The sequence below is a fragment of the Kryptolebias marmoratus genome, linkage group LG19, assembly GCF_001649575.2.
Source record: "Kryptolebias marmoratus isolate JLee-2015 linkage group LG19, ASM164957v2, whole genome shotgun sequence".
NCBI classification, from domain to species: Eukaryota; Metazoa; Chordata; class Actinopteri; order Cyprinodontiformes; family Rivulidae; genus Kryptolebias; species Kryptolebias marmoratus.
This window is the reverse complement of record NC_051448.1, coordinates 23,376,033-23,392,494: the sequence shown is the minus strand read 5'-3', so window position 1 is coordinate 23,392,494 and position 16,462 is coordinate 23,376,033. Positions and strand designations below refer to the sequence as shown.

The 16,462-nt window shown below is 40.9% G+C and overlaps 1 protein-coding gene across 1 annotated transcript in view; it reads left to right on the top strand.

Moving 5' to 3' along the window:
* lama4 (laminin, alpha 4) overlaps positions 1-16,462 on the top strand; it is a 60,069-nt gene that overhangs the window by 11,279 nt on the left and 32,328 nt on the right. Inside the window, exons 6-14 of the mRNA XM_017438873.3 lie at positions 1,185-1,301; positions 1,667-1,815; positions 4,086-4,227; positions 4,309-4,402; positions 4,495-4,611; positions 5,723-5,908; positions 6,972-7,111; positions 9,643-9,807; positions 10,407-10,552. Of these exons, the coding sequence (XP_017294362.1) occupies positions 1,185-1,301; positions 1,667-1,815; positions 4,086-4,227; positions 4,309-4,402; positions 4,495-4,611; positions 5,723-5,908; positions 6,972-7,111; positions 9,643-9,807; positions 10,407-10,552 (1,256 nt within the window). The remainder of the gene's footprint in view (positions 1-1,184; positions 1,302-1,666; positions 1,816-4,085; positions 4,228-4,308; positions 4,403-4,494; positions 4,612-5,722; positions 5,909-6,971; positions 7,112-9,642; positions 9,808-10,406; positions 10,553-16,462) is intronic.

Sequence of the window (16,462 nt, the reverse complement as noted above, 5' to 3'; positions counted from 1 at the left end):
GGGGGCGCAGTGGTGCCTGCTTTACGCTATGCTGTCCCACATTGACATTCCCAAATGTTGGCAAGTACGATATGTATATATACACACACACACACACATATATATATATATATATTTTTTTTTTACTTGCCAATTTGTTTTATTTCATTTTAGTTTATTACTTTATTATTTTAAATATGCCATGGACTATTTGTTGTCTTGAATAAAGTTTAGATACATAGATTAGAAATTATTTTAGTAAATAAAACTTGGATGTTTTTTCATTTTAATTTTCCCATCCACCTTTCTCTTTACAATGTCTACTTGCTATTAACCTGCAACTTATAATTCCCTCTCCTTTGTTGCTCCTACACATTTATCAAATTACTGCCCCCTGCTGTTGTTGGCAGTTAGAGATTGCAGTACCCTTCCAATCTGAAAGAGCTGAAGCACCTTGGTCATGAAGAACAGGCAAAAATCTCAGTGGCTAGATGTACCAGGCTCATGGAGATCCTGATAATATGGATTATAAATATCATTAATGTTGTAAATTATTTCATTATAAATACAGCAATGAATATAATGAGCCAGCTTCAGAGTTCAGGCTCTTTGCAATAAAACCTAAAGCTGCAGTGCACATATCGGAACCTCTGCTTTAGTATTATAGTGTTGTTGTGAATTTTATTGCAAAACTGAGCTTAATTATTGGTTTTTACTAAGTAATGTATTTTTATTGAACAGAAAGTAGAAGTAACGTGTCACTAGAAAGTTATGAAGAAAAAACTCAGAGATGCAATTCAGAGATTGCTGTTGATTTAACACAAAAAGTAATCAAAACCTTACCCAACCACAAATATGTGGCAGGAAATAGATCGATGGATGGATTAGCATAATGCAACATGTTATATGTATGTGCATTTTAGAGATTTTGCTTCTAATTTTAGATTTTAGATTTGACTGAAAACAGAATATGATCGACTAACAATTCTGTCTGATATCAGACAGCATACGTTAGCTTACCTCCAGTAACTTCTGTCTAGGTGGTTAACCTGTTTCTATTTAAATATCAGCTGAAGGTCTGCCTTCTTACTTTATAACTGATTTTTCTGTAGCACATACCCTGCACCACCCCACATACAGTACAATAACTCATAATTTGGGCTGAGTAAATTGTCAATGATTTTTATTTTTTAATTTGCCTCCAGGCAAAGCAGCAAAGGTTGGCTGAGGATCACTCAGTTATCAACAGCACACTGGAAACAGGCAGAGATTTTATCTCTGAAACTGAGAAGACAGTGGCTCAGGTGGATGCTATGGTGCAGGTGAGGCCTATATGACATAAAATAAACTCTTCTTTAATTCTGCCTAAAGATGCTAAACCTACTGAATGAGGGTGTTCATGTGATCATCTATTGAACTGACCTACTGTATGAGTTGTTGTATCTTAATGTTTGCATGTCTGTAAGAATCTGGAAAGTAGTCTTAAATGGTTCTTTAAAACAGCTATTTATTTTCACTAATAGACACAGAATATCTTTGTTAGTGGGTGTGTATCTAAGTGTGTAGATGAGATCATTCTTTGAACTTTGACTTTGCCAAGTCCCTACAATGTCCATGCAACAGTCAAATGAAACATTTATTGTATGTGCACATTTGTGTGTTTTGTGTCTGCATTATCTGAGTGTAGAACGTGACAGAGTACCATGCTGCGATTGATGGCTCCAGTCAAAAGCTGACAGAGAAGTCGGAACGTCTCTCGCTGGCAGACAGAGATTTGGTTCAGAGGGCCGACGATCACGCTGCAGACCTGGACCGGCAGGCCAATGAGCTGGAGGAGTGAGAAAGGCCTTAAAGAAATGCATATCCCCTCACACCTTTCTTGCCAGGATTTTAAATTAAGATTATCTTGTGATGAGAAATGATGGAGTTGTTGCCATTTTGGTCAAACCCTGTTAATGACATGTACAACCTCATGCGTTATTTTAAGGCATCACAGTCATTGTGTTGCTAGGAAATCTCAGCTATTATTTGTAAATTTGACTGCAATTTTTGTTTCAGCTAATGCTAATTACCTGTGTTGGCCATCTTGAATTTGGTTGACTTCAAAAGTTAAGCAGTTGTAGATGAACATCCAATAATTCATTTATGAAAGCTTCATTAAAATCTGCGTAGTGTTTCATTAGATATTTTACGTATGGACAAACAGGATCAATGTACCTCTAAGAGTGAATAACTTTTGGAGCCAACCCAGTTCAAGATACCCACCACAGCTAACTGATCTTAAAAATCACAAAATACCTATAATTAAGTCAACTTTACAGATATTGTGCTAAAATTGGTGTGATTGAGAGTCACCCCCAACACATACTCCGGGTGGCCTGAAACCTTAGCTTTAACTGTTTGAGTCAGTCTTGTTTGAGTATTAGCAAAATATATAATGAACAACTGGAGGAATGTTAATGAAACTCTTCAAAGTATTGAAGAAAAGTATTCATTGCCTGTACCTCTACGAGTGAATAACTTTTGGACTCAACCCAATTCAAGATTCCACAGCTAACTGACAATAGCCAACGCAAAAATGACTATGACTTAGCCAATTTTAAATACACTGAGCTAAAATTAGGTGTGTTAGTAGCGGAGAGTCATCCTTAACACATACTATAAGTGTGGCATTTCGCAGCATTACATTAGATTGTGCAAAACATTATTTTAAAGCTTTGATCAAAATGACTTGAACTCAACAGATTATCTTAGCTTAAAACTCTACATGCACCTTAAGGGTGCATGGGAGTTCGCCCAACCAGTCTACATGTGTTTTGTGGACTTGGAGAAGGCGTTCGACCATGTCCCTCGGAGAATCCTGTGGGAGGTACTCCGGGAGTATGGGGTATCGGGCCTATGATACGGGCTGTTAGGTCCCTATATGACCGGTGTCAGAACTTGGTCCGCATTGCCGGCAGCAAGTCAGACTCGTTTCCGGTGAGAGTTGGACTCCGCCAAGGTTGCCCTTTGTCACCGATTCTGTTCATAATGTTTATGGACAGAATTTCTAGGTGCAGCCAAGGTGTTGAGGGGATCCGTTTTGGTGACCTTAGGATTGCATCTCTGCTTTTTGCAGATGATGTGGTCCTATTGGCTTCATCAGGCCGTGATCTACAGCTCTCGCTGGAGCGGTTCGCAGCCGAGTGTGAAACGGCCGGGATGAGGATCAGTGCCTCCAAATCCGAGGCCATGGTCTTGAGCCGGAAAAGGGTAGAGTGCCTTCTCCGGGTCGGTGAAGATGTCCTGCCCCAAGTGGAGGAGTTTAAGTATCTCGGGGTCTTGTTCACGAATGAGGGAAAAATGGAGCGGGAGATTGGCAGGCGGATTGGTGCAGCATCTGCAGTGAAGCAGGCGCTGTACTGGTCTGTCGTGGTGAAGAGAGAGCTGAGTCAAAAGGCGAAGCTCTCGATTTACCGGTCGATCTACATTCCTACCCTCATCTATGGTCACAAGCTTTGGGTAGTGACCGAAAGAACGAGATTGCGAATACAAGCAGCTGAAATGAGTGTTCTCTACAGGGTGTCTGGGCTCTCCCTTAGAGATAGGGTGAGAAGCTTGGTCATCCGGGAGGGACTGCTGCTCCTCCACGTCGAGAGGAGCCAGTTGAGGTGGCTTGGGCATTTGATTAGGATGCCTCCTGGACGCCTCCCTGGTGAGGTGTTCTGGGCACATCTCACCGGGAGGAGGCCCAGAGGAAGACCCAGGACACGCTGGAGGGACTATGTTTCTTGGCTGGCCGGGGAACGCCTTGGGATTCCCCCGGAGGAGCTGGACCAAGTGGCTGGGGAGGGGAAGTCTGGGTCTCCCTGCTTAGGCTGCTACCCCCGCAACCTGACCCTGGATAAGCAGAAGAAGATGGATGGATGAATGGATAAAAACTCATGATGAAAGGCCGCGGACGATGTGCTTTCTGTCAAAAAATGCTAGACCTTTACTTAATTCATGTCTCATACAAAAGTGCTAATGACTGCAGCTTTATTGCAACCAGTAAGAATGTGAAGTAAGAATGGTTTATGTTATGTTCAATTGAGTGTTTAACCTGCTTATCTGTCTGTTTTCTCCAGGGATTTGAAAGAAAGTGATGCCAATGGCTTTGTCCAGAGAGCCATAAGTGCTGCCAATGTTTATAACAACATCATAAAATACATTGATGATGCCAACATCACCTCCCTTACCACCTTCAACTTATCACAGAGAGCTGAAGATGTACGGTCTATCACACATTTCAAAATTAGTTTTCAGGTTTTTGTTTCTGACAGCCAACTTTAGTTTTGTGCTGTCTTTTAGGCCATTTCTGGGATTAACACACAGCTCGGAAACCTGGTAAAACAAAGTGACTTTATTTTCAAGAAGACTGTTTCATTACGCTCAGAACAACTCGGTATTTAAATTCAAACAATGATACCACGTACCTATCATTAAAAGTGTATATTGTCTAATACCCCTCTCTCACTCATGACATTATGTTGTCAGAGACAGAAATTGAAGTGGCTGATGCACTGACATACATAGAGGAGACCAAAGAGACCATGGATAAAAACAAAAAAAAACTTGAAGAATTAGCTTATGACATTGGTGAAATTCATAGAGGTAAGTCTATGCTTGCTTTAAACAAACGTAAATCATTGTTGTATGACACTGAGAAAGAATTAGCTGGTGTGTTCAGTTCAGCTAAACAGAACGCACCAGTAAACAGTAATTATTTATTCTGTGTTACCGAACTGTAAATTTTCTCTGACTTCAAAAGAAATAATAAACCCTAAGATTTGTCCATTATCAAAATGACCAAATAACAAATAATAAAAAAGGATAATTATGTACAGTATAAGTATAATATTGAATAATAAATTGTTTTATGCTTCACCTGATTACGTCAATGCTAGCATTCACGCTATTTCCTGTTTATAGTTTCTTCCAAACAGAACATTTTTTGCAATCAAAATACTTCTGCATACTCTAAGATATTCTAATCATTCATATCTCAGAACATTCATCTTGATCAAGAATTGTGTTTTAACCTTGGTTTTTTGTAACTTATATACTCTTCAAAATATTCAACTTTATTTAAAAAAAAAAACTACTGCCCATAGAGATATTTTCATTTTCTTTAAAACATTGTTCTCTTTCAAATCTGCTTAAGTATACTGGCTCTATGCTTTTCTTCTTATGCTACTTTTAGGTTTTAGTTACCATTATACCACTTTTAGCATTTAGCTTTTATTTTGCTACATTGAGTTTTGAATTACCATTCTGTTTTTAGATTTTAACTATTGTTTAGCTAATATTGGCAACTGTTTTACTTGCTTTAGCTCCTGTTTTGCTCATTTTAGCCTTTAGTTACTTTAGTTTTATTTTGCTAATTTTAGTTATTGTTCTGCTCCATTCAGCTGCTGTTCTGCTGCTGTTAGCTTTTAGGTACTGTTGTTACTTTTAGCTTTTATATACTGTTTTGCTACTATTTGCTGCTTTGTCTTGTGTTCTGCTTATTCTAGTCTCTGTTCTGCTTATGTTAGCTTTAACAACTCAATTTTAGCTTCTTTCACAGATTTCAGCAGTCAGGCAGCACTCAGCATCACACTACATTTTTGCAAACAATGCAATTTCTCTAGCTTGGAAAACATTTTTCAAATTAATCAATAATAATAAATAATTAATATCAGCAGACAACTATAACACTGTATTTTTTTTCTAATTTTTACAGATAGAACACAGCAGCGTCTGAATTTTACTTTGGATGTTGCTGAAACAACTCTCAACCGCTCTGCAGAAGTCCTTCAGACTATTAGTCCCATCAGTAGCAAAGTGGAGGAATGGGCCAGCAACATGAGAAACAACGAATACTCTACAGCTGCTTATGAGCAGGCTGTTGCTTCTGCAGGAGAAGCAGGTAGATCATCATTTTTAGAATATGCAATTTTTAGCCATGACCCAAAGATGCTGTATATGTGAGAAAGCTAATATTTAAATTAGTTTGTACAAACATTGTCTTGACTCTAATCTGAAAACGAACTCACAGATGATGTAAAAAAGAAGTGAGTAAGCCTATGTGTGGCTAGAGCAGATGATTGTCAAGTACAAACTTAAAATATATCCTGGAGATATTTCACAGTTTTCACTTTTTGCAGCTTTTCTGTATGTTGTTCTAGGCTCTTTTGTTAACAGTGGGAATGCGTTTTAATGAAGGAAATCTCATAATTATCAACAATGATATGTTTTTGCCTGTCTTTGTGTGTTCATTTGTCTATAGTGTTAGCAAAATGTCTCATGAACTACTGGATGAATTTTAGTGAAACTTTCAGAAAGTTATCATTGTATGTACGTGCAACTGATTAACTTTTGAGGTCAACCTGATTTAAAATGGCTGTCACAGCTAAGCAATCTTCACAAACACAAAAATGTCAAAAATAACTATTTTACAGATATTGAGCTAAATCTTGGTGTGGTAGTACCTGAGACTGATCCCCAACTTATATTCTGTGTGCTACTTAATGCACAAGATTTGTTTTTAAAATCTTAAGTACTTCAAAGCCACCAAACCAACTGATCTTAGCAAACACAAAATAGGTTATATCTAAAATTTGGTGTTGTGGTAGCTGAGAGTCATTTACAGTACTAATTTTAAACTCTGGCACTAGATCTGTGCTTAAAACTTTGGCATAAATTGTTGAAGTCAATATACAGTGTTGACTTCATCAAACTATCTCATGAACCACTGGGTGGATTTTCATGGAGTTCTCAGAAAGTAATCATTGCATGTACATCTACAATTGATTATTTTTTTGAATAACCCAAATTTAATATGGCTGCCACAGCCAACTTTAGCAAACAGAAAGTACCTATAACTGAGTCAGTTTGACTGCTATTGAGATAAATTTGGTGGGTTAGTAGCTCAGAATTATTAACAACACAGACTCTGACATGATTTTCTTTTCACTGGCTCTGTGTTCCAGTGGAGAGCCTAAATGTGCTTGTCCCCGAGCTGTTGGACAAGCTGAAGGTGGTTGAGGAAAAGAAGCCTGTCAACAATGTGACCACAAACATCATGAGAGTCAGAGAGCTCATCTCCCAAGCCAGAAGTGTAGTCAGAAAAGTTAGTCTTCTTTCATGTTTTTGTTGTTGTTGTTGTTGTTGTTGTTGTTGATAATGATGATGTTAGTAATGGGGTAAAAGGTCTAACTTTCAAATACTGTGAGTGAATTAAGGTCAAGGTCAAAGTCAAGGAGACTTTACTGTCATTAGCATCACATGTGGTACATGAGGTGGAACAAAATTATGTTCTCATGGTCCCAGTTACACCAAAAAAAAAGCAATATATATAAAAGTATAAATAAAAATAAACAATATATAAGGATCTAAGAAGATATACTAATAATAATATAAATAAGGTGTAGTAAACAGCAACCTCAACATGAGTCGGTTGTGAGCAGATGGGTATGAATATATCAGCTTATGGGTAAGAAAATCAGCAGCATGGATAATCAGCAGCATAGATAAAATGTCAAGTGTCAGATTGAAGTGGCATTGCAGTGGTTTGTCTAGCAATAGGAGTTTAATAGCCTTACAGCTTCAGGGTAGAAGCCGTTCCTCAATCTAGTGGATCTACACTTAATGCACAACAACCTCCTGCCTGAAGGGAGCAGGGCAAAAAGTGTGTGTGCTGGGTGAGTGGGGTCCTTCATCAAGCAGGTGGCCCTCTTCTTGCATTTGGAGGTGTAGATGTCTGTGATGGTGGGGAGGCTGACTCCAACAGTCCTCTGTGCAGCCTTCACCACTCTCTACAGGGCTTTTCTCTCTCCAGCAGAGCATCTCCCATGCCACATGCTGGAGCACAGAAAGCTCTGCACTGCACATCTGTAAAAGGAGGTAAGGACTGAGCCCTGAGTCCAGCTTACCTCAGCCACCTAAGGAGGTAGAGCCGCTGATGTGCATTCCTGATCAGACTGGAAGTGTTGTTGCCCCAGGTGAGGTTGTTACTCAGGTGCATATCCAAAGTACCTATAACTGGAGACTACTTCCACCGCAGATCCTCCTATGTGCAGAGGATGGTGGGTGTGTGCCCCTTCTCAAATTCACAATCATCTCCTTCATTTTCTTCGTGTTGATGCAGAGATTGTTCTTCCTGCACCAACCTTCCACCTCCTGCCTGTAGCCGGACTCATCACTATTTGTGTGTTATCTGCAAACCTTACAATATGACAGCTTGGAAGGGTAGGTGAGCAGACATATGAGAGCAAAGTAAAGAAAGAATATTTCATAACATTAAAAATTTAAAACAAGCTCTGATTAAAAACTAGAATGAAATATAAACAAATACATAAACAGCATGAAATAATTTTTTATCTTTGATCATAGGCAGCAGCAAGTAGAATGGTCTTCACCCTTGGTTTAAAGGAACTCACAGCCTGTCCGGCAGTTCTCTAGGAATTTGTTCCAGATATTTGGTGCATAAGAGTTGAATGCAGCTTCTCCATGTTTGGTTCTCATTTTGGAGACAAAGAGCAGATTTGATCTGGATGACCTCAGAGGTCTCAATGGTTCAAAATGCAGCAGAAGATCAGAGATGTACTTTGGACCCAGACCGTTTTGTGGGAGCTAGAGGGAGCATGTAGATATTAAACAGAAAAGGCCCCAGGATGGAGCCTTGGAGAACTCCACATGTAACTTTGTTCAGCTCAGATTCGTAATGACTCATTGACACAAAGAAGGTCCTGTCTTCCAGGTATGATTTGAGCCAACTTAGTGCTGTGTCAGAAATACCAACCCAGTTTTCCAGTCAGTCCAGTAGTATGTTGTGATCAACCATGTCAAAAGCAGCACTGAGATTAAGTAGAACTAAGACTGATACTTTGATGCTGTCAGTGTTCAATCAGATATCATGAAAGACCCTAACAAGAGCCATCTCAGTTCTGTGATGAGAACGAGAACTTAACAGGAAGATGTCAAAGGCGTTTGTTAGTGCCAAAAAGTTATTCAACTGTAAAACAATTGTTTAAAAATAATTTTTTAGCCAGAAATGGGAGATTTGATATTGATCTATAGTTATCAACAAGTGTTGAGTCCAGAATGCTTTCTTTAAGCGGTGGTTTGACGCACAGGACAAAGTGACTGCTTGTCGTATTTTGTTCATCTTTTCTGTTAAAAAGGTTGCAAATGCATTGCATGCGCTGGTGGATAAAAGTGCTGAAGGTATCATTACAGAAGAGTTTGTTAGCATGTAGATGGTAATGATGCCAGAGAAGAAAGACCATCTTGCATTTCTCCACTCTGAGTTATAAATTTAAAGTCTCTCTTTATAAATCTCATTGTAAACTTGTATTTTGGTTTTAGGCCACAGGCATTCTGCTTTTTGATACTCTTTTTTATTATCCTTGACTGTCAAAACATTTCTCTATGGAGATTTCTTCTACCCATAGTTCAAAAAGTCAAGAAAAAAAAAGTTCGGTAAAACTTTAAAAAAAGGATCACCAGAAAAAGTTTCTTTCTCCTTGCATGTCAAGGTTTCTGTAGATTTCTCTACCAGTAGCTGCATTTTATCATTTGCATTATTACCATAAGCTTTGACATATTCTGGCTTTTTTTTTTTTGGTTTGTTTGTTTGTTTTGTTTTGTTTTTTACTTTAGGTCCAGGTTTCTATGAAGTTTAACGGACAGTCTTCAGTGGAGGTTCATCCACACAGCAACCTGGAAGAACTGAAGACTGTGACATCCATCAGCCTGTTAATCAAGGTGGACCCAGACAAGGACCCCATAGAGGACCGATTCATCTTATATTTGGGAGACAAAAATGTGAGGAATTTGGTCAGATTAAACTTTGATCCTTTGTTTCAGGGTCATCAGTTATGGTAAAAAAGATGTTAATCCAGACCTGTACCCAGGGACTGGGAGCAAAGATAAAAGGCAGACAGCAACTAATGGACATGAACTGCTTGTAATCACTGAAGCAGAAGTGATGGGCTTTGAAACATGCAAATGATCCTGCCTAAAGGTTCCTAGGAGACGCCTGAAACAACAGAACAAGTGTGCTTTCAAAGCAGTAGTTAATCTAAATAAATACTGTACTTCCCCACCCATCTGTGTACAGAAACAGTGTCGCTTCTGTGAGATCTCTTTGTTCTGTTTTGATGTTTTCTGTTTAACTGCTCTTTACCAAGGTGATTTCACTGGTACTAACACATGCAGTGAAGTTTATCCACTGAGGAATAATACCCCAGAATGAACCCTATTGGTAGTCACAAATGATGAATGTTTATGTTTTTTAAATAATTATATGTCAATAAAAGTATTTTTTTCTGTTGGAAACTTATGTATTTACCATGGTGAGCAAGTGTAAAAAGCCATAATCTAAAAATGAACTCTACATTGTTTTTTGTTGTTTCTGCCATCAGGGTAGGAAAGACTACATGGGTTTGGCCATTAAGAATGACAACCTGGTATTTCTGTACAACCTTGGAAATGAAGATGTTGAGATTCCACTGACTTCGAAGCCTGTCAGTCAATGGCCTGCAGTCTTTAACCACATCAAAATAGAAAGGTAAATCAGCTACAAATAAAACACTGAACACTCTCCAATGTTTCATCTGAGCTGGTTCCTCTTACAAATACTAACAAAAAAAATTAGAAAAAACTTTAAGGTAATATGATTATGTTCCTTTATACTATTAATCAGCTAATCATGTTTAAATCAGTTTATTTTTTTAAGGGTCTATTATTAATTCCTTCAAGAAAACAAAGACACTGCTGTCCAGAGGGTATTTTCTGTATGTCTCAAGCCTTAACACCAGATAAAGATTATGTTACAACATAAAAAAATCAACCAGACCCTGGTGAGTTCTTCAATCAGGGGAGCAAGAAAAATTGCTCCAACGGATCACTGATGGCCCATAGTCTGGCACAAAGACCTGGGGTGGCCACTGTATCAATGTAAGTTTTAACCACAATGTGACATTTCCAAAAGTCCTCCTTACATAACTCAGTCTCTGGGTCCATTTCAGAGTTTGCCATTCTGTCAGGTTGTGTTGAAGGTAGGAGCCAGGAATGCAGATTTATGAGAACTTGATGAGAAGAAAAAAATAATTATTTAACAAATGGCTGTTAATTACAAAAGAAAATAAATAATACAGGAAAAAACAGTGCTGAATGTGCAGCAAAATCCCAAACTAATACAACCAGCACCAGGGTTTCCCACAGAAAAGAGGCTAAGCCCGGTGGTAGTTGGCTGGTCGCCAGCCATTCGCTGGCCGATCGTTGGCGGACAGTGATTTAGTAAAAAAAAATATTAAAGTTGACAGGAAAGTTGAAAATATGGCTATTTATTATTTGATATACTGTAAAACTGCAGTTTTACAAAAAGGTACTTTTGAAATACTTATTTGAATCCTAATTTAAGTCACATTTACAAATAAATTAAATTAACATAATTAAAAAAGTGTAAACAAGTCTCACATCAAGACCAATGAATATCAACAGAGAACTCTGAAAATTAGAGAGATGCTGTACTGTACTGTGCTTTTTGTGGCACAGGCTGCATGTTGGATCACTACATGTAACAACAAAACAAAGCAATGCTGAATTTAATAGCATCATTTTACTGGTAAACAAGGATAATTTTTTCACTAAGCACAAAAAATGCTTACCACAGTGGCGTCACTAGGCCTGTTTTAGGGGGGCTGAAGCTCCCCTAAAACAGGCCTGTCAGTTTTCTTTTTCTCTACAGTGTAAGGTAGAGATCCTCTTTGGTGCGTCGTTATCAAATCCATTCCACTTGTTCATATAACATCACACCATCACCATGAACACGGGGGCCCCCCAGGGATGTGTGCTGAGCCCCCTCCTCTTCACACTGCTGACTCACGACTGCACACCACTCCACAGCTCTAACCTCATCATCAAGTTCGCGGACGATACAACCGTGGTGGGTCTCATCAGGAACAACGACAAGACTCACTACAGGAGCGAGATCAGCCGGCTGACCACGTGGTGCGAAAACAACAATCTCCTCTTGAATGTGGAGAAGACGAAGGAGATTGTTGTGGACTTCAGGAGAGTGCACACCCAACATCCCCCTCTGACCATCGACGGTGCTGCTGTGGAGAGGGTGAGCAGCACCAAATTCCTGGGTGTGCACGTGTCAGAAGATCTCTCCTGGACCACCAACACAGCATCACTGGCCAAGAGGGCTCATCAACGCCTGTACTTCCTACGGAAACTTCGTAGAGCTGGAGCAACAGCCCCCATCATGTGCACGTTCTATAGGGGCACAATCCTGTCATGCTGCATCACGGTGTGGTACGGCGCCTGCACAGCGACCTGCCGCAGGTCCCTCCAACGCATCGTGAGAACAGCAGAGAAGATCACAGGCACCTCTCTCCCACCCCTCCAAGAACTGTACAACACCCGCCTCACCCGGAAAGCCACCAGGATCGTGGGCGACCCCACTCACCCGTCACGCAGCCTCCTCTGCCTGCTGCCTTCGGGGAGGAGACTGCGCAGTCTCCAGGCCAGGACCAGCCGACTGAGAGACAGTTTTTACCACCAGGCTGTCAGGGCACTCAACTCCCTCCCTGCTCTGCCCCCTTTCCCCCCACTGCTTTTTACTCTCCTCATGCAAATTTTGCACATATACACTTACTGCTGAATGTTCATTGCCACCTTGCACTGAAAGTACTTTTTTTTGTTATAATTTGNAACTTCTGTAATTAAGCTGCTGCTAAGGAATTGCACTTTATTCAAACAGTATTCTCGGTACAATAATTAATAACTGTATATATATATTTTACTCTCCTCATGCAAATTTTGCACATATACACTTACTGCTGAATGTTCATTGCCACCTTGCACTGAAAGTACTCGACTGTAATCCCTAATGAATCTCCGGTAGAAGTTCGCAAAACCTAAAAACCTTTGTAGGTCTCTGCGATTGTTGGGGGTAGGCCAGTCCGTCACTGCACAAATCTTTTCTGGATCGGAACGATAACAACCCTTTTCGAAAATGTACCCGAGAAACGAGATGGACTGCACGTGAAACTCGCATTTTTCAGTTTTTACGAACAGCTGATTCTCCCCCAACCGATGGAGGATGGAACATACGTGAAGCTCATGCTGCTGCTGGTTACTGGAATAGATTAATATGTCGTCTAGGTAGACAAACACGAAATCATTTAGGAAGTCACGCAGCACGTCGTTAATAAGAGCCTGGAAGACCGCGGGAGCGTTAGTCAACCCGAAGGGCATAACAAGGTATTCAAAATGACCCAACGGTGTCTTAAAGGCGGTCTTCCATTCATCTCCCTCCTTAATCCTAATAAGGTGGTACGCACTTCGTAAAACCAGTTTAGAAAAAATTGTGGCAGAGTGTAATTGAGTATGAATGGAGTCAATAAGGGGTAAGGGATATTTATTCTTTATAGTAATTTGGTTTAAACCTCGATAATCGATACAGGGTCTGAGCGTTTTGTCCTTTTTCCCCACAAAAAAAAAACAGCACCCAGAGGGGACGTTGATGGGCGGATGATGCCGGAAGCTAGAGATTCTTCTATATAGTTTTTCAATGCCTCCCTCTCAGGTCCTGAAATGTTAAAAAGACGACTAGAGGGAAGCGGTGCTCCAGCTAAGAGATCAATGGAGCAGTCGTACGGACGGTGCTGAGGAAGTGACAGGGCCTTTTTTTTGTTGAAGATGGAAGCTAAATCATGGCAACAGGGAGGAATCGTGGATAAATCCACCTCCTCGGGAGGATTAACAGCTCCTTCAAATTGTGGGACAGCTGATCGTAAATAGTGTAATAAACAAAACTTGCTCCATGATTCAACTCGTCTTTCAGCCCAATTTAACACAGAATTGTGTCTCTTTAGCCATGGGAACCCAAAAATCAACTGCGGCGTAGCAGAATCGAAAACATCGAAAAACTCACTGACCTCGTGATGATTTCCCAAGATCAATACATGCAGATCAGTGACCTTAAAATGGATCTGTGTTAAGGTCTGCCCTGTGACCCCAGCAACAGCACGAGGGTTAACCAACTGAACGGTGGGTAAACCTAGTTGTTCCACAAGATCAAAAGAAACCAGGTTTAATTCTGAACCAGAGTCGATCATAGCAGAAATAGGGAGTCTAGTTGATTCAAAAATGATTATAGCAGGTAGAGAAAATAATAAGTCAGAGGAAATTCTACAATTACCCGGCAACGCCCCCTGTTCTATTGACGGGCGGACCTGTTTCCCCGGGCCGGACAGGTGGCAACAAAGTGACCCTGTTTGCCACAGTAAATGCATGCCCTCACAGAAAAACGTCTCTGCCTTTCTTCAGGTGTCAGCCAAGTTCGGCCTACCTGCATGGGCTCAACTTGAGACTCTGTGCGTGTCTGAATCTGCGTTTCTGACCAGACTTTGGATGGGCGCCCCCAGGATGACCGAAAAGCAAAATCAGCAGACTCCCGCTGTTTACTCCGCTCCCGAAACCGCTGATCGATCCGGATGGCTAACGAAATTAGCTCGTCTAAACTCTCTGGTTCCTCTCTTAACGCCAATTGATCCTTTATTTGCTCTGAGAGTGAGTTGGTAAAAATACCTCTCAACGCGGATTCCTCCCAGCCGGCTTCTACGGCGGCGATGCAGAAATCCACAGAATAATTAGCAACCGAATTTTCTCCCTGGCGGAGCATGAGCAGGCGTTTAGCAGCCTCCTCCTGTTGGAGTGGGTGGTCAAATACTCGCTTGAACTCTTGAATAAACAGCTGTGACGTCAGCGTCTCGAGCGGGTGGGAGGAGAGAAACGCCTGCGCCCATTGTAATGCCCTTCCTTTCAAAGCAGAAACTATATACGTGATTAGGGCTGCATTAGAAGGAAATAACGTTGGAGAACGAGCAAACGCCAAATTGCACTGGAGAAGAAACCCCTTACAATGATCGGTCCTCCCCTCAAATAATTCCGACGGTCGTAGATCCGGTTCACGGATGGACGTAACGTAACCGGGACCGGATTCAGCTACGGGTGTAGACGTCGCACCACTTGGCTCGGTTGTCGATTGAGCCGACACGGTGAGTAACCTGATTTAATAATGACGTGGTGTTTTGAGAAATTTGAAAAAGTTGTTGCAGAAGGGCTTCATGCTGATCTAACCGGTTGTCGTGGCTAATTAGAGCTAATTATTAGCGGTCTGTCTATTACTGGTTTCACTCGTTGACATAGTTTCTGGCTGGTGCATACTGTCAAGGTTACTGGATTGCCAGAAGGAGTGAAACCAGAAAATGGATGGACACAGGTAAGTGTAATGAGAAGTAATTTATTACCAAGAAGTGCAGTGACTGGACTGGACCTGCGAAAGGAGGAGTTCAGACTGTTAGTACAGTTGAACACAGAGCTGCTATGGTAAGGTTGCTAGGAAGGTAGCTTGCTGGTGAAACGGAGGGCTAAGGCCTAGATCAGCTTCTGGGTGTTAAGGTGAATATATTTACAGGTGTTTCTTCGTGAGAGGTAGTCCAGGCCAGTGAGTGATGAACAGGTCACAGGTAGATTTCTCCAGGGTAGTTAGATCGAGCTTGCAGCAGGCTGGTAACTCAGAGGGTACTCGGGTTCAGACACAGATCAGGCTTGAGGTAGACGGGCGACTCGGAGGACACTCAGGCTCAGATAAGAGGGTGACAAGTCTGGGTAATCAGAGAAACAACAGTCAATAATTTCACAGAGAGCATTTGCTAAGACTGGAGCAGAGAAGTTTACCCAGGGCAAACGATGCACCAGCGACGAGTTGCTCCACAGGACTGCCTTAAGAACCCCAGGCGAGTCTGATGAGGATTCGTCACAGCTGCGAGTAGTTAGTGGAAAGACCAATCAGAGCCGTCCAGGTGAGCAACAGGTAACCAGGTGGCGGAATGCCACAGAGAATGTTCAGTAAAAAATGGACATACGAAAGTTTTTCAATAAAATAAGTATTAATCATCACTGTTTTTGTAAAATATACAAAGAGTAGGTGCATCATGGACTGATATTGCTGCTGTTGAGCCGCATGGCCGCCATCTTGGAAAAGTCGCTGGCTCCACTCTGTGTAATCTGTTTGGCAGGCACAATGAAGTATCAGTGTGTTTAATCAATCATAACTCAAACTGAACTGTTTTTCCCACACTTTTTTGCTGGAAACCTTAAACATACAGCTATCAAAGCTACATTTATAGGAAGAATACATTGCTCAACTTACTTAAATATTCTTAGTAGTGTTAACTAACATAATATTCTACTATGTGATTGTTATAATCTTGCCTGTGTTTGCCATGCCTGTGATAATCATGTTAATTCTCGTCACCTGGGTCCGCTGTTGATCACCTTCCCCACACCTGGGCGGTGGCCTATATATTCTCCTTCTCTGCTCTCCTCCAGTGCCAGATTATGAAAGCCCAACAGCAAGTAATTCTCCAGCGTTCTCGGACTGACTTCCTGTGCCTTGACC